Genomic DNA, 23,211 nt, shown 5'->3' with positions numbered 1-23,211 from the left:
TGCTCTGTTTTTGTGCCTCTCAGACTCAGCAGCAAGTGTTGACAGTTCGGTTTCTGGACCCTCACAGAGCTTCTCTGGACTTACTCTGTGAAGCCCAGGCTGATCACCCAGATCCCACAGAACCCCTCATGGCTCACCACTGAGGTCATTCCCCCTCTGGTTGGGGCAGGCAACAACCAGAGAGAGTGGGAAGGGTTAGTTAAATTTGGGGGCAGGTAAGTAGCTTTTAAATTATATATCCATTTCTACAGTATGGCATGTGAAGCTATGGGTTCAACTGTTAAGAAATCTAATGAGTTTTTAAATAACATTTTTAGTGCATGCTAAGTGTTCTTTTCTGACTGATTTCTTTTTACAGTTGTATATTTTAAAATCTGTGCTACGTAATATATATGTAAACGTGGAATAAATTCAGAATAAAGTAAGAGTAATTAAGTGGAAAATTTAATGGAATTGTAATAGTTCCATGTGCATGTGCTATAGTCATTCATATTAAAATTTTAGAGTAGTTTGGGTGTGATACCTTTTCTCTGTGCAACTAATAACTATGTTGTTCTGGGAGATAACAGAATATAGATTCAAAATCAATAGAAATTTAGACTTGGTAGTTTGCAAGTGAAGATTTATGCATTTCTAGAATTATGTTTACATATTTGCCCTGAATATTTGTTGTCTGTTATATTTTAGGAGTGTAGAGCTGTTACCCTGGCTGTGCAGCCACGTTTACTTGATATCCTTTCAGAACATTTATATTATGATGAAATTGCCGTTCCATTCACGCGAATGCAGAATGAGTGTAAACAGCTTATTTCATCGTTAGCTGATGCACATATTGAAGTTGGTAATAGAGTAAACAACAGTGTTTTTACAATTGATCAAGCTAATGACCTGGTGAGTAAAGAAGTAACCTTCTTAATTTTAGAGCATGAAATAAGGATAAGAACTTTGTCATGTCATGTTTACCACAACAACACTAATTTGTTTAATCTATTTATGGCTTGGTAGCCTGTCATCACTACCCTTTAGAAAGGTTATTTCATTGTATTGACTTTTCTTGAAATAAGAGAATGGGGAAGGGATTTTTTTTTTTTTTTTATCTCAGCTTTGACAAACCAATATACCTTTATTAGAAAAAACTGTTACATTTTTGTCACTTCTCAGTTTTGCTTAAGACTGGCAGAGTATAGAAAAAATTGATTTTATAAGTTCCTGAGTACTTCTCCTCCCCCTTGCCAACTTACAATGAAAATATTCAAACATAAGAGAATTACACAGTGAAGTCTCATATACCTACCCAACTAGATTACACAGTTAACATTTTACTAAATTTGCTTTATCACATATATATGCAACTCTCTACCCCTCTATTCAATCATTAATCCTTCTTAATTTTTGATGCATTTTTAAGTAAGTTGCAGACAGATATCAGTACACTTAAACTAAAATTCAGTTTTTATGTTTTTTTCTCTTTTTTTGTCTCATTAACTAAAATTCAGTTTTTATGTTTATTTGTTCTTTTTTGAGGTAAAACTTATGTACTATGAATTGTACAGACCTTCAATGGAACATATGATAAATTTTAACAGAAGCATATACCTATGAAACCCAAACCTCTGTCAAGATACAGACAGTGCCATAACACTTCCCAGTCAATCCCCTGCCCTCAAATAACCATTGTTCTGGTTTTTCCTTCACCATAGATTACTTTTGCCTGTTCTAGAATTTCATATACATGGAATCATATACTCTGTGCTGTTTGGTGTAAGGATCTTTTTCAGCATGATGTTTTGTAAAATAATACATGTTGTTATATGTATCACTAATTCATTCTTTTCTGTTGCTGAGTTTTCTTTCATTGTATAAATATACCACAGTTAGTGTAAGCCCTTCTCTGCTTGATGAACATTTGGGCTACTCCAAGTTTTCAGCTGTTATGAACAGAGCTGCTATAAACATTTTTGTACAAGTTTTTTAAAGACATATTTTCATTTCTCTTGGGTAAATACATAGGAGTGCAATTGCTGGGTCATAGGGTGAGGTGTTTATTTAGTTTTATAAAAAATTGCACTTTTCCCAAAGTGGCTGTATCATTTTACCTTCTAATCAGCAATATATGAGAGTTCTGGTTGCTCTACATCATCACCAACATTTGATGATGGTCACTCCTTGTAATTTTTGCCTTTCTGGTGGTTGTGTGATAGTGTCATTGTGGTTTTAACTTGTGTTTCCTTGATGACTAATATGTTTAACACTTTTTTATGTCTTATCGGCCATTTGTTGATCTTCCTTTCTGAAATGTCTGTTCAAATCTTTTGTCTGTTTTTAATTAGGTTGTCTTTTTATTATTGAGTTGTAGGAGTTCTTTATATATCCTGGATACCAATCCTTTGTCAGATAGATGCTTTCCGAATATTTTCTCCCAGTGTGTGGCTTGCCTTTTCATTTTCTTAATGGTGTCTTTGGATGAGCAGATATTTTTAAGTTTGATGAAGTCTAGTTTATCAATTGTTTTCTTTTATGGTTATTGTGTTCTGTGACCTAAGGTACCTTTTCTTATCTCCAAGTGGCAAAGTTATTCACACACATTTTCTCCTAAAGCATTGTAGTTGTAGTTTTTGTTTAATCATCCATATTTATGTTTATATATAGTGTGAAGTAGAGATTGCGTTTTGTTTTTCATATAGATATCTAATTTTTCCATCATCATTTATTGAAAAGATTTTTCTTTCCCCATGGAATTTCTTTGACACCTTTGTCAAAAATTAGTTGAAATGTTAAGTGTGTGTCTGTATATGGGCTCTATTTGTTCAATCTATTTGTCTGTTATGCTAGCACCAGTGTCTTGATTACTGTATCTTTGTACTTAGTAAGTCTCTGAGGTTAGGTGGTGTAAATGAGTTCTTCCTTTTATGAGTTAATCAGAAACTCAGCTGCTTCACTTGTGTTGATTCCTGTGAAAGAGCGTGCTTCATTTCTTATCCCCCTTTCTTATTGAAAAAATAATATAGTTGAAATTTTTTTTCTTCTCACCTGTGAAAAAAAAGCTAAAATTGCTCCAATTTTTTTTCTGAGTTGTTTTTCTGATTGTTGTTTTTCTATAATTTCTCCTTTTTGCCTCCCCTCCCCCATATTTTGCCTCCCTGGAATAAAATCTCAAATTTTCTTTAAGGTCTGGGTTCCCTTCTTACTGTTTCTGACAACATTTCTTTTTAAAGCTATTACATGGACTCTTAAAGCTTTTCTTATTCAAACCTCTCACTCACTCCCCAGTGAAACTACTATTCTGTTTCATCAGCTTCCTTAGTCCAGTGGTTTTTGACCTGGGATATCAGAGTCTCTAGAAGAGCATATTTGAGGGAAGAGCAATTTTAAAACATTAGTCTTGGCCTTGGCTAAGAGCCACTGCTCTTTGTAACTTTCTTTGCATCCCTGTTTTATTCTTACCTGCAAAATATAGGCATTTCCTGAAGGTCTTCCTTTGTTTGTCACCATTCTCACAATTTAGTTCTTATCCATGTACTGTGCTATCTTCTCTTGATCTTTTATGTTCTTCAAGTAGGCATTTTTGCTTGGATATCTCACTGTCATTTCAAACTTAACACAACCAAAATTGGGATTTATTTTTTAACAGAAAATAGCCCTTTTTATCCACAGTCTCCAATCTTGTTAACATTTCCTTTCAGAAAGTTTCATATGTTTATCCTTTCTCTGTTTCCATCACCACAACCTAGTCAAAGGCCTTAGTGCTTTATGACTAGGTCCTGACTCATCTCTAAGGCTCCAGGCAGTCTCTGGTTCATTCCATCCTGCATGCTGTGCCACACTAATAAAATTCTTAGTGCCACTCTGAACACATCTCTCCCCTACTTAAAAACATTATTTTCTTTTTCCTTGATTTTAGTTTTTTTCTTTCTTACTTTCAACACCTTCTCTAAATTCCCCATCTCTTTTCTCCTCATTATTTCTCAAACTTCCTCCACTTAAGCCTAGTTAGTTTTTCTTTTGCAGAAGTACACCACCCTCACCCACTTTCTTTGCTTCACTCATTGTCACTTTGGTGTCTGAGCTCCTCTTTCCTTTGCCAGAAATTCCCTACCCTCCAGCCTCTGTGCTCATCCCGAGTTCATCTCTTGACATTCCTTCCTGTGCTCAGGCTGTGGTAAGCCGTTGTCAGTTCCTTGGACAATGCCTCGCTTTGCACTCCCTACCTCACTCTGTTTGCCAAGATGTCCCCATAACTCCAGACTTATCCATTGTTTAAAAACGTAGCATAAGTGTTAACCGCCTCTGGCAAGCCTTCACTACTTTTGTCTCCTAAGAAGAGTTAAGCTACCCTTGTGCTACCACAGCAACTTGCACTTACCTCAGTTTCATGTTACATTGTCTTAATTGTTTACTAATGTATCTGTCTCCCACATTAGTCTCAACATTTTTTGAGTGTATGAAGACATTGGTTTTACTCATCTTTTAGTATTACTCATTAAGTATTTGTTGAATGAATGAATTTGGGGTAATTGGAAAGCTTTTCCTAAGCTGCCTAGAATCATTGAAAATTGACAGAAGCCTAGTGTATTTAGGACAATGTTTTTAAACTTTTAGTAGTGAAACCTGTTTCAAATAATCTTATGCAAAGCTTGAACACATAAAACAGACAAAGCAAAGTGGAGAGCATAAGCTAGAAGTGGTATGTAATCATGTTCCTTTGTAGAGAAGAGATCAAGATGAAGCAGATACAGCTCAATTTAAAGTCTTTGGTATTTTATAATGATAAAAGAAGATCTTATTTGTGTGCCTGTTTTGCTTTTTATAATAGAGGTTGGCATTATCAGTCTTGTCCATAAGGGAATTGATTATTTCTAAGTCTGAAAAATTGGGTTCTCCATTAAAAAAAAAGTTAGGTTCTTTAATGTTACAGGCTTTTCTGACCAACATTGATCAGATTGGATCTATTTATGGAGCCTCTTTATGATTGCAGTTACCTATCAAACAAGAAGACTATTTTTGTTATGTAATCCACCACACAGTCTTTAAATGATAATTTAAAAAATGTGCGCACACAGAAACTTGTACATAAATGTTCATAGCAACATTATTCACAATAGCTAAAAGATGGAACCAACCCATCCATTCATCAACTAATGAATGGAAAAATGCAATTGATATATCCATATAGTGTAATATTATTTGGCAAAAAAAGGAATGAAGTAATTATACATGCTACAACATCAGTGAACCTTGAAAGAATTATGCTAAATGAAAGAATCTAGTCACAAAAGATTACACATTATATTAGTCCATTTATATGAAATGTCCAGAATAGGCAAATCTATAAAGATAGAAAGTATATAAGTGGTTACATGGGGCTTGGAGGAAATGAGGAATGATTGCTAATAGGTATTGAATTTTATTTTGGGGGTGATGAAAATGTTCTAAAATTGTGGTGATGGTTGTACAACTCTGAATATAATAAAAACCATCGAATTGTACACTTTAAATGAGTGTATTGTATGTGAATTATATCTCATAAAGTTGTTTTAAGAAGATGTATTGAACAGTCTTTTAACGGGGCTTGTAAAGTAGTCTGATGCCACAGTCTTACAGCTTTAAGCAGCTCTTGGTAATTAAATAATTAATGACTATTGTACCATCCTCTCTTAACTGTTGGTTTATATTTGCTTACAGCGTTCTCATTTCACCAAAGTGTACTATATGGGTATTGTGTGTGATTTTTCACTCAAACTTATTAGATATAATAAGAAACTGTCTTTCTTAAACAATATAATACTAATGTTAAATTAAGTCAGATTAAAATAAAGTTTACTTGGAAGGTTTTAGACATTTATTTAGTTTACTGAATACTAAAATAGTACTAGATATCATGGAACTTAAAATTGAAACAGAAAGTTTGTTGTCTGCCCTTCAGGAGTTTACAGGCTATTTGGGGTTGATATCCTTAATGATTTTTTATTTCTCTTTTTTAATAGGTCACTGCTGTTTTTAATGAAGTCACATCATCTTTCGATTTAAATCCTCAAGTGTTACAGCAGTTAGACAGTAAACGACAGCAGGTCCAAATGACAGTTACAGAGACCAACCAGGAGTGGCAAGTGTTGCAGTTGAGAGTGCATACTTTTGCTGCATGTGCAGTTGTAAGCTTGCAGCAACTTCCGGAGAAATTAAATCCTATTATAAAACCATTAATGGAGACAATTAAAAAAGAAGAGAATACTCTAGTGCAGAACTACGCGGCTCAGTGCATAGCCAAACTACTTCAGCAGTGCACAACAAGGACGCCCTGTCCCAATTCAAAAATTATTAAAAATCTCTGTAGCTCACTTTGTGTGGACCCATATCTAACTCCTTCTGTCACGTGTCCAGTACCAACACAAAGTGGCCAGGAAAATTCTAAAGGTATATATCTAAAGCTTTATTTGGGGTAGAGAAAGAATTAACCATTTAAATTTGTTTATAGTCGTTTACAGGTATAATTTAAGCACAAATCCAGTTTATGTTGGAGCTTTTTCCCATTTTGAGAGAATTTGCACATATTGCTAATAAAATCACAACCCTCTTAACTTAAATAAGTTATTCATAAAAGACCTGATATATAAAATGACTGAATTCTATGAGACAGGTGTTAACCCTTAACTTCTCTTTCAAGACGATAATTATAGGGTTTACTGTTAACAGAGCTAGAAAACTTAATTATATCCAGTGGTGAATAAAAGTTCTTCCTGTAAAATTCTGGTTTCTCTAATTTAGTACATGTCTTATGAGATAAGTGGGCTCTGTTACCTTTAGCAAATAATGCTTAAACAGCTTTTCTGTTTTCATCCAGAAAATTTATATGGAAAGTAACTGCTCTTTGTAGGCTAATCTGAAGGACCAATGTTTCTTCACATGCCTTAGTCCTAAATTCCCCCTATCCCTGTCCCTGAGAGCTATGTGAGGCAGCAATATTTTGCAGTGGTTGGTGTTTCTGAATTCATGGTAACAATGGACTTCTTTTTTTTAAAGAAAACTTACTTGCATTGTTTTTTAATGTTTCTTTTTATGCCTGGAAACATTCATTTTTAAACAATTAATGTACTTTTAACTGAAGGTACATTCATTCTTTTTTTTTTTTTTTTTAAAGAGATACAGTTTTTTTGTTTTTTTTTTTTTTTAAACTTTGGGTTTATTTATTTATTTATGGCTGTGTTGGGTCTTCGTTTCTCTGCGAGGGCTTTCTCTAGTTGCGGCAAGTGGGGGCCACTCTTCATCGTGGTGCGCGGGCCTCTCATTATTGCGGCCTCTCTTGTTGTGGAGCACAGGCTCCAGACGTGCAGGCTCAGTAGTTGTGGCTCACGGGCCTAGTTGCTCCGCGGCATGTGGGATCTTCCCAGACCAGGGCTCGAACCCGTGGTACATTCATTCTTGCATGTGATATTTCTTGTTGTTAACATGATGCTGCAAATTTGGTTGTATTAAGTATGGTCCTATGCAAATATTAAAACATTCAATGTTATAAATTATTGATTTTTGTTACCATTTCATTGTCTAAAGAAAATATCATTGGCCTATAAAAATTGAGGCTTAAAAGACAATTTTAAAATGTGTTGTATCTCTTTTGGAGCAGGAAACATTTGGTCACCTATATTATGCTTTAAAGTTTATTTAACTTTTTTCCTTAATAGGATCCAACTCTGAAAAAGATGGAATGCATCATACTGTCACCAAGCACAGGGGTATAATTACACTCTATAGGCATCAAAAAGCTGCTTTTGCTATCACAAGTAGGCGAGGTCCTACCCCCAAAGCAGTAAAAGCTCAAATAGCAGATCTTCCTGCAGGAGGTAGTGGAAATATCCTTGTTGAACTTGATGAGGTAAATAGTTTTTTTCTTTGAATACTCTGATTTTAAAACAAATATCTTACAGATTGAGAGCTAAATTGTCATATCAGCTTCTAGAATTGTATTTTAATATTTTTAAGTGAAAGAACTGGGGCTAATAACTTTTTGGAGTACTGCAGCAACAGGGTCCAGAAAAACTGAAAACTTCTTCAAATTTCTCATGCCTCTTATTATTTTTACCAGCTTAACTTGATGATTATATTCCTAGGCAAGAAACCTTCTCAGTAGTGGGTACATAAGTCATTCATGAATATAAACTAATTCACTCCTATAACAGTGACTACAGAGATGTTAAGTAATAGTGAAAGCTAACTTTTCTCAGTCCTATCAATGTCAGGAATTGCTGTTGATATTCAGAGGATAAGTTTATACATGTCAAAGTTTTACCTATCTGACTTTTAGTCAACTTGGAATTTATTAACTGTGTGATGTGAGGTAGGGATCTAAATTTATTTGCCCACATGAACAGCCAGTTATCCTACCATTGAATCTTTTCCTCCCTGGTTTATAATGGCACCTCTGTTTTATGTCATGCTTCGTACATATAAGGATCTCCTTGGGCTCTCTATTCTGTTTCATTGGTCTACTTATTCTACAGTACAGTCTTCTTTAAAGATGATTTTAAAAAGTGTTTGGTTTTGGAAAATCTTACAGTCACATTATTAACAACAGAATGAATGCTCTAGGTAGCTCTTTTGGTTGCAAGACATAGGAACTTTACCTGAGTTCAGCAATAAACTATCAATGCTAAAAGACATGTGTTTAATATATTTCTATAACGTATAGGCCTATTTTAAGTTTCTTTTTTTTTTTTTAATCAGTCATCAGTTTTATACACATCAGTGTATACATGTCAATCCCAATCGCCCAATTCTAAGTTTCTTTTTTTAAACCAAAATCTTAGCTTATTGTCTATATTTCTTTTAAAATATTCTGTGAATGAAGGTTTTTTCACTAACTATATTCTTCCCATAATTTTAATCAAAATTTACTGTGGTTTTAATACTTCCATGGTTTACATAGTTCCTTCACTTAAAAATATATATGTATCTTTCTGGGGGGACAGTTTCTTTTGTATTTAATTATTATAAAATTACTGCTAAGTAAGAGTTTATTAATATTGTGGTTAAATTAAATAGATGCTCATATTCTATCCCTTAAGCAAATATAAATAAGGGCCCATCATTTTATCTCCTTTTCCTCTCTCTACCTGTTTCTTTGGGGTGGAGAGAAGAAGAAAAAAACATGTTACTTAGAACTGTCTCTAGAAACAGCACATATTTGTCTATTCCTTATCTCCAACCCCCAAAAAGTATTTTACTTTGGATGTGAAAATCTAGTTTGGGATTTTATGCCCATATAAGTTTAATTATTGAGAAATGTTTATAGTTATGGTAAATATGTCCAGTAATTGCTTAATTAGTTAATGGTAACACTGTGAATTCTTAGGTAGTGACTTTTAAATTATCTTAATAACATTTCAAATGCATTATACTTTTTTCTGAAATTTCGTTTTCAACTAACATTTAATTTTAGGCCCAGAAGCCTTACCTGGTACAACGGAGAGGAGCTGAATTTGCCTTGACAACTATAGTGAAGCATTTTGGTGGTGAAATGGCAGTGAAGTTGCCACATCTCTGGGATGCTATGGTTGGTCCATTGAGGAATACAATCGACATAAATAATTTTGGTGTGTACATAATTTTCCAAGTTGCATTTTAAACAGATTTCAGTGTATATCCATTACATATGTACTTATAAAATAACAATGCCTATACCTGTTTATCCCAGGCCAGCTGGTAAGTTTTTAAATGGAAGGTTGGTAAAAACATTTAATTTATTTTCATGTCATTTTGCATACTTTTTGCTTTTTACTTTTTCTATTACATATTTAGAAACATATTTGAAATGGATCATTATGTTAAACATCTTTAGTTGCTTTAGGTGTAGTACCTCAGCAGTTAAATTAAGGGCGTGGTATTTCATTTTACGCTATAAAGCAAAATAGACTCTTCCACAGTACCTGGGGGAGAGCTAAAACTTTTTGTGGGCTCTAGATTTTAAAGAATTATTTGCAAGGTAATATGCACTTAAATCAATATGTTTTAATAGATGGAAAGTCCCTCCTGGAAAAGGGAGATGGCCCTGCCCAAGAACTGGTGAATTCTCTGCAAGTTTTTGAAACAGCAGCAGTGTCAATGGATTCTGAACTTCATCCCTTGGTAACTAACTAATGCAAGTGTAGTTTTCTTCTAGTAAGACAAGTAGTCTTATTAGACTTAAGGCTTGAATGAAAAGTGCAACTTTGATGTCATCCCTTATAATTGCATTTTCTTGTATATGCTATGTCTAGATTCCTCTTTCCTGACAACTCAGCTCTCATGGGATTTTGAGGCAGAGCTGGGTGCATGAATGATAGAAAACCCACTCTGGGAGCTTAGAATACAGGGCAGTAGGGACAGGGCTCTGATGACGCAGAAGCCAGGTGTAAACAGGAAAGAAAGCCGCATCCCTATTCATCTATACCATCTTAATAATATAGTCTAGGAAAGGAAGAGTACAGGTAATAAAACCTCTTTCCAGGATAAATGTAATGGTAGAAGGAAGTTACCTCTCAGAGATGAAACTAGTCAATGGCAAAGATAGAACCTGGGTTTATTTTTTGACTGTTAAAATATCTCTTACCAAAAAATTGGAACAGAGGGAGGAGGAACATAGACTAGAGAATTAATTGTCTGGTTTTTCCTTTGAAGAAAGTATTACTCTTTCTGTATATCTGCAATAGGAAGCTCTCTGCAATTTATAACATTGTGAAGGGTGCTATCTCCAATTCTCTATTCACATCTAATATAAGAGGGAGAATCTAGGAGAGAGTAGAGTGAAATTTTTCTGTTTATATAGTAATAAAGCATATTCTTTTACTTGTTAAATTTTGCGGATTTATCATTAGTAAAGAAGGGCAGAATCCTGTACATGCTCACCCTCCGTGATCAACAGCGTGCATTCAGCTGATCTGTAAGGCTAGTCTGTTGAGCAAGTACCTGGATCTGGCTTCCATGCAGCAGACGTTTAATAATGGGATATGTTGTGCTCTTGCGATCATATTGCCTTTGGTAAGCCAGGAAGTTAAAGTGGAAAATACCTACCAAAGTATAGTTCCTAGAACAAAATCAGGATCACTCAACCCAGTGAATAAAAAAGTATGTACCTAAAACTAAGCCAAATTGGGAGGGGGCTGATGATGTGTGGTGTCATTTTCCCAACCTCAGTAGGAGAATCTTGCAAGTGCCTTTGATGCGTTCCCTACTAATTTTGGAAAGAATTGAGTGTTCCCTGATGCCTAAGAGGATATTGAACAGGGGAGAAGTTCTGCACCTTTCTATTCTTTTTAAAAGCATTATAATAACAATTTAGATTTAAATTTTTATTGAGGATGTTTTGACAGTAATGTTTTGAGGTGATTGGAGATATTCTCGGATTTAGAGTTACTTAGAATATTGAGAACCTCTGAGTCTGGGCCGTTATAGTTATATTTTAAACAGTAGATTCCCTAATGAGTATTCTGATTATCTTAAACTTCTTGTTTTTTAGTTGGTACAGCATTTGCCTCATCTTTATATGTGCCTTCAGTACCCCAGCACTGCAGTGAGGCACATGGCTGCTCGTTGTATAGGCGTCATGAGCAAAATAGGTACCATGGAAACAATGAATATTTTTTTGGAGAAGGTTCTTCCATGGCTGGGAGCAATTGATGACAATATCAAACAAGAGGGTGCAATTGAAGCACTTGCCTGTATCCTTTTTTATTTTGACAAACTATTCAGAAATTATATTCATTTTATTTAAGGATGACTAAAATAAAACTTATTCAAATATGCACAGGGAATTCCCTGGCGGTCCAGTGGTTAGGACTCCATGCTTTCACTGCTAAGGGCATGGGTTCGATCCCTGGTCAGGGAACTAAGATCCCACAAGCTACGCAGTACAGCAAAAACAAAACAAAAGAGAACAAAAACAAATACGCACATAACCTGCCTTGTTCCAAAAAGAAAACTACTTTTTTAGATTTTATTTTGAAGTGTATTTTTATTACATTATAATACATTATAAATATATTTACATTTGATTATGAAAATATTCACACAGAAAGTCTGAAGAATTACTATTAATTTTAAGAGATCTTTTTACAGGCAAAAATTTTATGTACCTCATGAACTATTTATCTAGTAACCTGTTTATTTGGTTTATAATCAATTTTTTTAATATTAATCAGATATTATATAGGTAGTTCTTATAAACATATTATGTTTGCTTTGTTCATTACTTGTGTAGAAAATGACTAAGTATACTAAATAACTAGAAATATACAGGCAAACTTTTACCAAGGGTATGGCATCCACTGACATTCTTTATCTCGAAATACCCGAAAGATATTTCGGTATAAGAGCAAGAAAGACGGGTGGAGATCAAATCAGTTAGAAACTCTGGCTCAGAAATGCTGACGATTACTTCAGTCAGGAGGACTGAACTCACTGGGCCTGCTATGTCCAGTTTAAGATTGTTAAGATATTGGTGGGAAATTTGGAATTAATCTTTGACGCTGAGTTGTGCTCCCTTGCTTGCAATGTAACTCAATTTTGGTATGGGAATTCTAGAAACTTGTAGGAATTTCTCTATGGAAAAAAGTCTTATTAGTAAAGTTACCTCCAGCCTTCCTCAGATGAAAAACATCATTTTATCTTCTTAATCATGAGAAAGTTACATAATGTTTACAAAGGAGTAACATTGTACAAATGCTGTTATAGTTGAATCATAGACCTTGAGGGACAGTCAGTTCATCATAATACAGGTGAGAAAATGAGGAACTGTTTTAGAAGTCATGGTCTTAGTTTGTGAAAACATCTACCTTGGAACCAGTTGGAAATTTCCTTAATAACTTACTCAGGTGTAATGGAACAACTGGATGTTGGTATTGTTCCATATATTGTCCTTTTAGTCGTGCCTGTGTTGGGAAGAATGAGTGATCAGACGGACAGTGTAAGATTCATGGCTACACAGTGCTTTGCAACACTAATTAGACTCATGCCACTTGAGGTAAGTTGAAGATACTTGGTTTATGGACTTAATGTTTTCAGTAACTTCATAGTAATTGTAACCCTTTTTAAAGAACATGTCAGGTTTAAAAAAAAGATTTGAATATGTTTATGTTATAAGTGTTAAGAATTTTATGCTTTAATGGGTAATTTTTTTTTTAACACAGTGTTTTAAATAAAACTATGGTTCTGGGACTTCCCTGGCGGTCTAGTGGTTAAGACCCCACTGCAGGGGGCATGGGTTCAATCGGGGAACTAGGATCCCACATGCCGCACAACATGGCCAAAAATTTAAAAAAGAAACAAACAAAAACTATGGTTCCTAAAAGAATGATAATTCATTGATGCTATTCTAGAAATAGAATTGTTCCTAAGTATCCCTGGTAACATCTAGGTAAAGATTCTGTTCTGAAGTTTACGTGAAAGGTAAATTTGAAAGATGGTAATTGAAAGTGTAAAAAGCAGATGATGTCTCTGTTGGATTATGGAGAAAGCAGACTAGAAGGCTGAAGCTGGAGAATTTTGGAGTATATTCATGCTACAGAAATAATATATGTGGTCAGTGCGGGAAATAGAAGTGGCTTGAAGCAAGGGAAAAGCCAGGACCTTGCCACTTAGCCACTTAATATATTTTTATGGGATTTTTGTAATTCAGGAAGTAAGTATATATGCAGTTCATCCGTGTTGTAGTATGTCAGTAGTTCCTTTTGGATGTATTATCCTTTTGGGTGTGTTTAGAGTATTATTGGCCAAATAATACTCTATTTTATGGAGACACCACATTTTGTTTATCTGTTCACCAGCTGATGGACATTTGGATTATTACCAGCTTTTGGCTATTATGAGTAATGCTGCTATGAACATGCACTTTATGCACTTATAAAGTCTTTGTGTGGATGTATGCTTTTATTTCTTTTCTTTATTTGTTTTATTTATTTATTTTTGGCTGCATTGGGTCTTTGTTGCTGTGCGCAGGCTTTCTTTAGTTGCGGCGAGCGAGGGGCTACTCTTCGTTGCGGTGCACAGGCTTCTCATTGCAGTGGCTTCTCGTTGCAGAGGACAGGCTATAGGCACACAGGCTTCAGTAGTTGTGGCATGCAGGCTCAGTAGTTGTGGTGCACAGGCTTAGTTGCTCTGCGGCATGTGGGATCTCCCTGGTCCAGGGCTCGAACCTGTGTCCCCTGCATTGGCAGGTGGATTCTTAACCACTGCGTCACCAGGGAAGCCCCAGAACATGGATTCTTAACCACTGGACCGCCAGAGAAGTCCCTGCTTTTATTTCTTTTGAGCAGATATTTAGGAATGGAATTACTGGGTCATATCATGTTTAACTTTTTTTTTTTTTTTTTATGTTTAACTTTTTAAGAAACTGCCAAACTACTTTCCCAGAGTAACTCTACCATTTTATATTTCTACCAGCAAAGTATGAGCATAAGTTGGATGATAGCCTCTCTGAAAAAAAAAAAAAAATTTGGCTATATCTGGTAAAGTTGAAGATTCCCATCCCAATGACCCATCAAATCTATGCTAGGTATATATCCTAGAGAAATTCATAATACATCCAAGACACACCTTCAAGAATATTATTTATACCATTATTTATAGTAGTCTAAAACCACTCAAATGTTCATTATCTGTAGAGTAGATATGTTAACTGTGGATTATTATACTGCAATAAGAATGAACAAAGTACAGATACATACAACAATTAGTGAATCCTTAACATAAGATTCTATTTTTATGAAGTTCAAAAATAGGCAAAAGTACATGGGATGCATAATTAGGTGATAAAGGTATAAAGAAAGGTAAAAAAGAAATTGCCATGAAAGTCAGTAAAATGATTACCTCTTGAGGAAAGGAGAGCAGGTTATCACTGGGAGAGAAATATGGGATCTTGTAGGATGATGGCAGGGCTGTTTTTCTTAATCTGGCAATAGTTAGAAAGGTGTTTGTTTTATAATTTATTAATCTGTACATTTGTTTATATATTTCTCTGCATGAATATTTTTTCCGCAATAAAATATGTTAAAATAACCACCATGACTAAAAAATACTAGACTACTGTATCAAAAGACCCAAGTGGCATTTCCTGAATTGTTTCCATCCTCTGTGTTTCCTAGGTCTTATTCATATCCTTTAACTTTTGGGCCTTGCATCATCTTATCTGTAAACTAAGTTGATTATGCTTCGTCCCCTTGGTCTTTTTTGGCACTGAAATCAACGAGTGATGAGAAACCATCATGTGTTCTTTGAGCAAAGGAGTAGATGATGAAAGCAGTGTTTTAGGAAAATCAGTTTAATAGCTGTTTGAATGTGGATTAGAATGTAAGTGCCCTCAAACAGAGCCCAGATCCACTGTGAGGTGATAAAGAGTCTAAACTACTTTTTTTTTAAGGGAGAATAACAGTACTTGATAACAAATTGGCAAAGAAAAGAGATTTTGAACTTTAGAGATTGAGAAAAGATTGGTAAGATTCCCTTTGATAGATGTGAAAATTACAAGGATGTGATGCATATTTTGCTTCCAGCCATGATAAAACAGATTTATCCTCCTACCTTAACTTAGAAAACCAGACAAAATGAATCAAACAACGGATTTCAGACATTGAACAACAAGGGAACAAATCAAGTGCCCTAGCTTACTGCCTGGAGTGAGTTTCCAGACCATAGGACAGGGAAGTGAAACCTAAACAGAGGCTAGCAGAGTCAGAGTGCAGAGAGGACAAGATGGGTAGAATTTGCAAGGCAGAGTACCTGAGAGGAAGTAGCTGCACAGAGAGGAAGCTCGAGAGGTCCACACAAAGGCTGAGTATTCATTCATCTGGGCATGTGTATGAGAATATATGTTTGAGACTGGGGGCGAAAATCAGAAAGGAGTAGGTGGAACAATTCCCAGAGCTCACACAGGGTCAAGAATAGGTATTTCCCCCAAGCTGAGTCAGAGGACCTACCATATAGGGCACTGAGTACAGTCCTTAGAAGTATATCGCCTGAGTAGCAGGGCCAGATTAACCCTTGACAAAAGACTGATTTGAACCCACCTTAATAAAGCTTAAAAGCAAGCCTGAAAAGGATCAGATTGGTTTCAGGTAATTTAACTATATCCCAGAAAGAAAAAACTATTTAACCCCCAAAAGTTCAGCACCCAACAGCGTAAAACTTAGGTTGTTTAGTACCCATCAGAAAATTAACCAGAGGGAATTCCCTAGTGGCCTATTGGTTAGGATTCCAGGCTTTCACTGCCATGGCCAGGTTTCAGTCCCTGCTCAGGGAACTGAGATCCTGCCCAAAAAAAAGAAAAAAAAAAAGTTAACCAGGAGAAAAGTCAGTCAATAGAAGCAGACCCTGAAATGACCCAGATAACAGAATTAGTATACAAGGACATTAAAACATGCTCCATATGTTCAAGAAGGTAGAGGGAAAGCATGAGTGTAATGAGGAGCAAAATGGAAGATATAAGAACAACCCAAATTGACCTTCTTGAGTCGAAAGATATAATTACAAATAAAAACACACTGGATAGGATTAATAGCAGTTTAGATGCTGTGAGTTTGAAGACACAGCAATAGGAACAAGAATGTCATGCAAGTTAATTCCTGTTCCACTTTATCTTGATTTGCTCTGTCCCATCTTCATAGGAAGAATCATGTACTTTTCAGTCAAGGATTCAGGGAATATAAACCAGTGGTTTTGATAGAAGCTTTAATTCCTTGCACTATTAGTAACTCTTGCTGCTTTTATAGGAATTGGGGTGAGGAAGGTACTCAAAGGAAGGGTTCCTGGCACTAAACAATATTTATGAATCCTAATCGTTGTTAGGAAATGTCCCTATTGTATGGCCTTATATCTGGTTGTCATTTATTAAAAGGTCCATGAGGATAAATGTTTGAAGATTTGTTACTTCCTTATAAAGCACTGTGCAGAAAGGCTTCATTTTGATGGTTGTCATTATGGTATTAGATGTGTTAAAATGTTAGTTTCTATCTTACTTGACAAAGTTGTTAATTCTAAAACCTTTTGAGGGAATTCCCTGATGGTCCAGTGGTTAGAACTCCACGCTTCCACTGCAGGGGGCACAGGTTTGATCCCTGGTTGGGGAACTAAGATCCCTCGAGCCCTGCAGCACAGCAAAAAAAAAAAAAACTTCTGAAGATATAACATGCAATCGTTTTAAGACTCAGTGTATACACCTCACTCCTGATACTATTTCTGGTATTATAAGGAACATATATTTTAATTGAATTTAATTGAAGTTCTTTTCTCAGAATTTTACATTTCTTAACTTTCACTTTACATTTCTTATTCATAGGGCAGTAGTTCTCAAACTTTCAGGTCTCTGGACCTCTTTACACTCTTAAAAATTAAAGACCCCAAAGAGCTTTTGTTTATCATATTTTCTGTTATAGAAATTAAAACAAATGTAAAAAGATTTATTAATTCGTTTAAAGAATAAATCCGTTAGACTTTTGAATAGATCTTTTACCAGTACATGTTTTGTAACATGCATTGGTCATTTGGAAAACATTGGTTCACTGAGTTATGTAAATCTTTTAAAGGTTGATACATTTCATCATACAGTAGCAACAAATCAGACTCATTAATCTCACCAACAGAAAGTTATTTTTAAATATTGGGAAGTACCTGCAGTGCTAAGTCTCTTTTGAAAACTTGAATTTTATCATTGGCAACAAGTTATGTCAGTTGTTTTCCTTGAAGTGACAAATTTATTTTTGAGAAAATATCAGCCAAATACCCAAGTCAGAATAACCATAGTTTGTCAGTCCATTCAAATAAAATGTTGTTCTGTAAAATAATGGCTAGGTCAACTCAGAGTTTTAAGAAATCTTGCAAGTGCTTTTCCTAAACATATTGTACTTCCATATGTATGATATGCAGCAGAAATGCTTTATGGGTACTTCATATTTTGTTGCACGGAATGTTAAAAAGATGTGCCATTCGAAGGTTGAGGTTTAATAAAATTATTTTTACTGCTTCAAGGACATTCTTAAGTAAAACCAACTTTTAAAAAAAAGGCTGGTGGATGGCTGTGAGGAATACTACAGTGACTACCAGTACACTTGGTGACATTGCCTTGATTCTTTCTGAGGCACAAGCAGTTTTGCCCATTATTTTTGTGCATCAGAGCAAATGTCAACACAATGAAAAAAGTAATGTCTTTCTTTTGTTATGAAATAGTTGATGTCAATAACCCTTTGAAAAGGTCTTAGAGACCCTGAGGGGTCTGCAGACCACTTTTTGAGAACCAATAACCCTGGGGTATCATAACACTAAAATTGAGAAGCTCCAGAAACGGCATTTCACTTAAAATAAGCTATACAATTTTATTTGCCTCTTTATCAAGTAATGCATGGTACTGGAAAAAATAAATTGTAGCTGTGTTCTTTAAAATATCTCAAATGTGTTTATTTAGTAGTCTCATTATAGCACTTTTAATACCTGTCAAATTCTTAACTATTTGTCTTCGAGTCTTTAAAATCATACTATTTTTGAATTGCCTTTTTCTCTGCATTTTTATATATATACATATATATGTTTTATCGTTGGTATTTTTTATAATTGAAGTATACTTGGTTTACAATATTGTGTTACCTCTGCATTTGTATTTTGATAAGATGTGAAATGATTTCACAATCTGAGGATGGAAAAATTAATAAATAGTAGCAAATAGTTTTAATACACTTTAAAAAACAATTTTAGGCAGGCATTCCAGACCCTCCAAATATGTCAGAAGAATTAATCCAGTTGAAAGCCAAGGAACGACACTTTTTGGAGCAATTGTTAGATGGGAAAAAATTAGAAAATTACAAGATTCCAGTACCAATCAATGCTGAACTCAGAAAATATCAGCAGGTAAAGTTTTATACTTATAAATAGTGACTATTCCTTGTAAATATTCCTTGAGGAGTTTAAAAATTGATTTAGTAATTCAATTCTTCTGTTTAGTGTCTTATACCGATTTATTTCTCGTTGCCTGTAAAAATACAGATTTTTTGGTCTGTGTAATAAACATGTTCTTTACAAGAAAAAATTTGTTATGATCTGTTCACATTTATCATTTTTCTTTTTCTCCCAACCTTTCAGGATGGTGTGAACTGGTTAGCATTTCTTAATAAGTATAAGCTTCATGGAATTCTGTGTGATGACATGGGTTTAGGAAAAACTTTACAGTCCATCTGCATTCTAGCAGGAGATCATTGTCACAGGTAATTTTAAATGTTATTTTAAAAGAAGGCTTTCAGATGCTGAGCAGTTTAAACGAGCTGGTTAATTCATTGTGTTTTGCTGTCGTAAAGGGCCCAGGAATATGCAAGATCAAAATTGGCAGAATGTATGCCACTTCCTTCCTTAGTGGTTTGTCCACCAACATTAACAGGTCATTGGGTGGATGAAGTAGGTAAATTTTGCTCCAGAGAATATCTCAATCCATTGCATTATACTGGACCTCCCACTGAAAGAATAAGGTAAGAACTGTACAACCAAAAAATGTTTTATCTTTTGCTTTAAGTAGTTTGGAAGAATAAAATCGATTAAAAATGAATTCTAGTTAGCTTTTTTGGTTGTCAGACATAGGAACTTACTTATTAAAGAAAGGTGAGTGAATAATAAAGATATAATCAGTGAGACTCATCAAAATTCAAGGACTTTAGCCATTGTTAACAATCAGTTGGGCTTTCTAAGTTTTGGAGCTAGGAAACTGTCAGGAACCAAAGCCATTCTCTATGCCTTTCTTGGAAGTCTTCTGATCATAGTATCTTCTAGGTGCTTCTGTTGTATCCTCATTTTCTACTCACTTTCCCTAAGTGCTCCCTCTTTCTTCTTCTCTCTCCCCAAAAATGCTTTTGGTCCACAGTGGCTTGCTCTAGCTGCCCTGATACCATAGAAACACTAGAATTCTATTAGTTTTACCTTCTTTCTATCAACTAGTACATCTCTGTTCCTAAATACAAATGTTGAAGAGTGGTATATCATTGATTTCAGTTCATCTTTTTTTTTTTTATAAATTTATTTTATTTTTTACTTATTTTTGGCTGCACTGGGTCTTCATTGCTGCACACGGGCTTTTCTCTAGTTGCAGCGAGTGGGGGCTACTCTTCATTGCAGTGCGCGGGCTTCTCATTGCGGTGGCTTCTCTTGTTGCAGAGCACGGGCTGTAGGCGCACGGGCTTCAGTAGTTGTGGCTCGCAGGCTCTAGAGCGCAGGCTCAGTAGTTGTGGCGCATGGGCTTAGTTGCTCCGCGGCATGTGGGATCTTCCCGGACCAGGGCTCGAACCCGTGTCTCCTGCATTGGCAAGCAGATTCTTAACCACCGTGCCACCAGGGAAGCCCTGATTTCAGTTCATCTTTTAAAGCTTGGATAGTCATAGATTGCTGATTAGTCCATAGATTTGCTGCCCTTCTGTTAATAATAGCTAACATATATTGAGCACTTACTGGCTAGGCATTATTCTAAGCAGTTTTATTTACATTTATTTAAAATTGTGTATTCTCATAATTACCTTATGAGGTATGGGTACTATTATTGTTTCCAGTGTGCAGATGAGGAGTCTAAGACATGGGGCCTGGGAAGAAGGTCACTCAGCTAATTAAATGAAGATTGGAACACAGGCAGCTCAACAGCTTGTACTCTTAAAGAATTTATTGTAAAAGAATTAATCCATTTACAAGTGGTAGAAGCTCAGCTCAGACTAGCTTAAGCAAATAGCAAATTCATTAATTAAATTGAGAATCTCAGGGGGTGAATTCTTGCTTCAGGTACATCTAATTTACTATTCTTCCCCACGTATAACTTGTTCTGTTGATCTCTACTGGACTTCAGTCTACTGTTGGTAGGTAAGATGATCATGGGCAGTCTTAGGTCTACATTTTCCTAGGTTGGCAACTATAATAAACAGAAATCTTCTCTCTCCCATCATGAATATATCAGTACTTGAGATGACTGACTGGCCTTGATTGGGTCATGCCCCCAAACCAGTCTTTGTGGTCAGGGGATAAAATATTGTGAATGGCTTGACCTGATTAAAATGCTTCATCCCTTTGGTGATTATGGGGACATGTGATTGATAGCTCCCCCTCTACCCCCCAGCACAACATGGAATGGTGAAGGAATAGTGAGTGCCTCCAAGGAAGAGGTGTTGGCAAATAAAGTTAAAATGACCTCCACATTTTGAGTCAGGTACCTGTCTCTTTTCTAATCAGACTGAGTTAGGGCAGCAAGGCCAAGTCATAAGAAGAATGGCCTTCACCTGAAAGGTGTCAGGGTCATGGATGTAGAGTAAGCAGAAGGGAATATTGGGCTTAGTAGGTAGATTGAAAGCACTGTATACAATGGCATCTGTGGTTTTCCCTTTGAAAGCATATTACAAACTTTGCAGAGTCCCCATTTTGTAATCTTATGTATTTTTAAATACAGGTTACAGCATCAGGTGAAAAGGCACAATCTGATAGTGGCTTCGTATGATGTTGTGAGAAACGACATAGATTTCTTTAGGTAAGAATTAAACTTTTTTAAAGAAAGACTTAGTATCAAATTCAGAGAGACTTAGTATTTTCCTGCCTGAAAGACTTCATATTGTTCCTGACATATAGTAAAAGATGCTAACATTTTTTGTTTTTCTTCAGAAATATTAAATTTAACTACTGTATTCTTGATGAAGGCCATGTCATCAAAAATGGAAAAACAAAATTGTCAAAAGCAGTAAAACAACTGACTGCTAATTATAGGATTATTCTTTCTGGAACACCAATCCAGGTAATTATTTACCTTTTTTTTTTTTTTTTTTTAATATTTGCCATGTGGAGAGAAGGCTTGGCATTTGACAGTGAATTAAAGAGGTTTTTTTAGTTTATAGGAATGATAATTTCCAATAATTATCTTGCTTTTATAATGGTTCATTTGGTATGTAGCAGTATCTGAGCAAACTAGGTTTTAAATCTCATATTTAAAATGTAATTTTAGGCTATGTAAACATAAGTCTTATGTCCAAAGTATGGGAGACATTAGTCACATTTTCTTCCACGTTGGCCATTTTCCTTCTGCAGTATAATACAATCTGATTTAACATTGAAAAGCTAAAGATGATTCAGAGGTGACTCATCATATAGGAGAGGTATGAATACCTGAGGTTAGGAAGCAATTGAAGGAAAGAGATTGTAAAAGTTTATCTTGGTAAAGGAAGGAGATGGCTGAGTATGTAAATGCCCTTAGATACTTTTGAGAGATTCTCTTATCTTCCAGAGGAATTGGTTGCAAATGTTCACATCTAGCTTGGATAGCCAAGTCTGATGGGAAGATACCCTCCATCATTCTCCAGTTGGTGGGAGGATAGACACCAAGTGACTTCTAAGATTGCTTCTGACTCTTAAAAAAATGATGGTTCTTTATGTATTTGTTACTTTTCTTTTAAATTTATTTTTGGTGATGGACTGACTACTAAAGTATTAGGGTTTTGTCTATTAAGTAAACACTTCAGATTTTAATAACCACAAGAGAGAACATAATTACAAACATATGAAAATTTAATGGAAGTAAGAAAAAGTACATTTAAAAGGGAAAAAGGGACTTCCCTGGTGGTCCAGTGGTTAAGACTCTGCCCTCCCAGTGCAGGGGGCATGGGTTTGATCCCTGGTTGGAAACTAGGATCCTGCATGCCACACGGCATAGCCTAAATAAATAAATAGATAGATAGATAGATGGAAAAAATCACTCTTTCAGGTTTGATATATCAAGATTTGTTTTGCTTATATGAAAACGTCATAGTATTTTAAAATTGATTATAGCTTTCACAACAAAAGAAGTATTTGTTTGCTTAAAGGCTCTCTTTTCCCCTTCCACACCTCAACAGTTTAGCTCTGAAGCTGTAAGGTGTCTGGGTTTCTGTATCAAACAGCCATGGTAGCCCATGAGTCGTGGGGCAGAGCCTAAGTGGGATTAGAAGGGTTTCAATATAGAATGGCAGCCCAGCATGGTGAGCCACTGCTTGAGCATGGTGAGGAGGGCTTCTGGAAGGGGTAAACAGATGGGATGGCACTTTAGGATCCACACATACTGGGAAAGCATCCAAAATGAAAAAGTGTTGATTTCTTTTTTTTTTTTTTTTTTTCATGAAACTCCAGCAGAATTGGAAAGAACCTGTGCCTGTTCCTCATGACCCATAAATACTGGGTAGACTTGACCTATAACCAAACTCTTCTAGGTTTTCCTGT

At 35.4% G+C, this 23,211-nt stretch overlaps 1 protein-coding gene across 2 annotated transcripts in view; it reads left to right on the top strand.

The window, feature by feature from the left end:
• The window catches only part of BTAF1 (B-TFIID TATA-box binding protein associated factor 1), an 87,332-nt gene that overhangs the window by 52,629 nt on the left and 11,492 nt on the right, over positions 1-23,211 (top strand). For both annotated transcript variants that reach the window (XM_036828506.1, XM_036828507.1), the window contains exons 19-30: positions 688-891; positions 5,985-6,411; positions 7,677-7,867; positions 9,431-9,584; positions 10,007-10,116; positions 11,486-11,687; positions 12,840-12,988; positions 18,706-18,858; positions 19,090-19,211; positions 19,302-19,469; positions 21,419-21,496; positions 21,628-21,757. In XM_036828506.1, the coding sequence (XP_036684401.1) occupies positions 688-891; positions 5,985-6,411; positions 7,677-7,867; positions 9,431-9,584; positions 10,007-10,116; positions 11,486-11,687; positions 12,840-12,988; positions 18,706-18,858; positions 19,090-19,211; positions 19,302-19,469; positions 21,419-21,496; positions 21,628-21,757 (2,088 nt within the window). The remainder of the gene's footprint in view (positions 1-687; positions 892-5,984; positions 6,412-7,676; positions 7,868-9,430; positions 9,585-10,006; positions 10,117-11,485; positions 11,688-12,839; positions 12,989-18,705; positions 18,859-19,089; positions 19,212-19,301; positions 19,470-21,418; positions 21,497-21,627; positions 21,758-23,211) is intronic.

The sequence above is a fragment of the Balaenoptera musculus genome, chromosome 16 (genome assembly GCF_009873245.2).
Source record: "Balaenoptera musculus isolate JJ_BM4_2016_0621 chromosome 16, mBalMus1.pri.v3, whole genome shotgun sequence".
Taxonomy (NCBI): domain Eukaryota; kingdom Metazoa; phylum Chordata; class Mammalia; order Artiodactyla; family Balaenopteridae; genus Balaenoptera; species Balaenoptera musculus.
The sequence above is the reverse complement of the archived record's forward strand: the minus strand, read 5'-3'. Positions and strand labels throughout refer to the sequence as shown.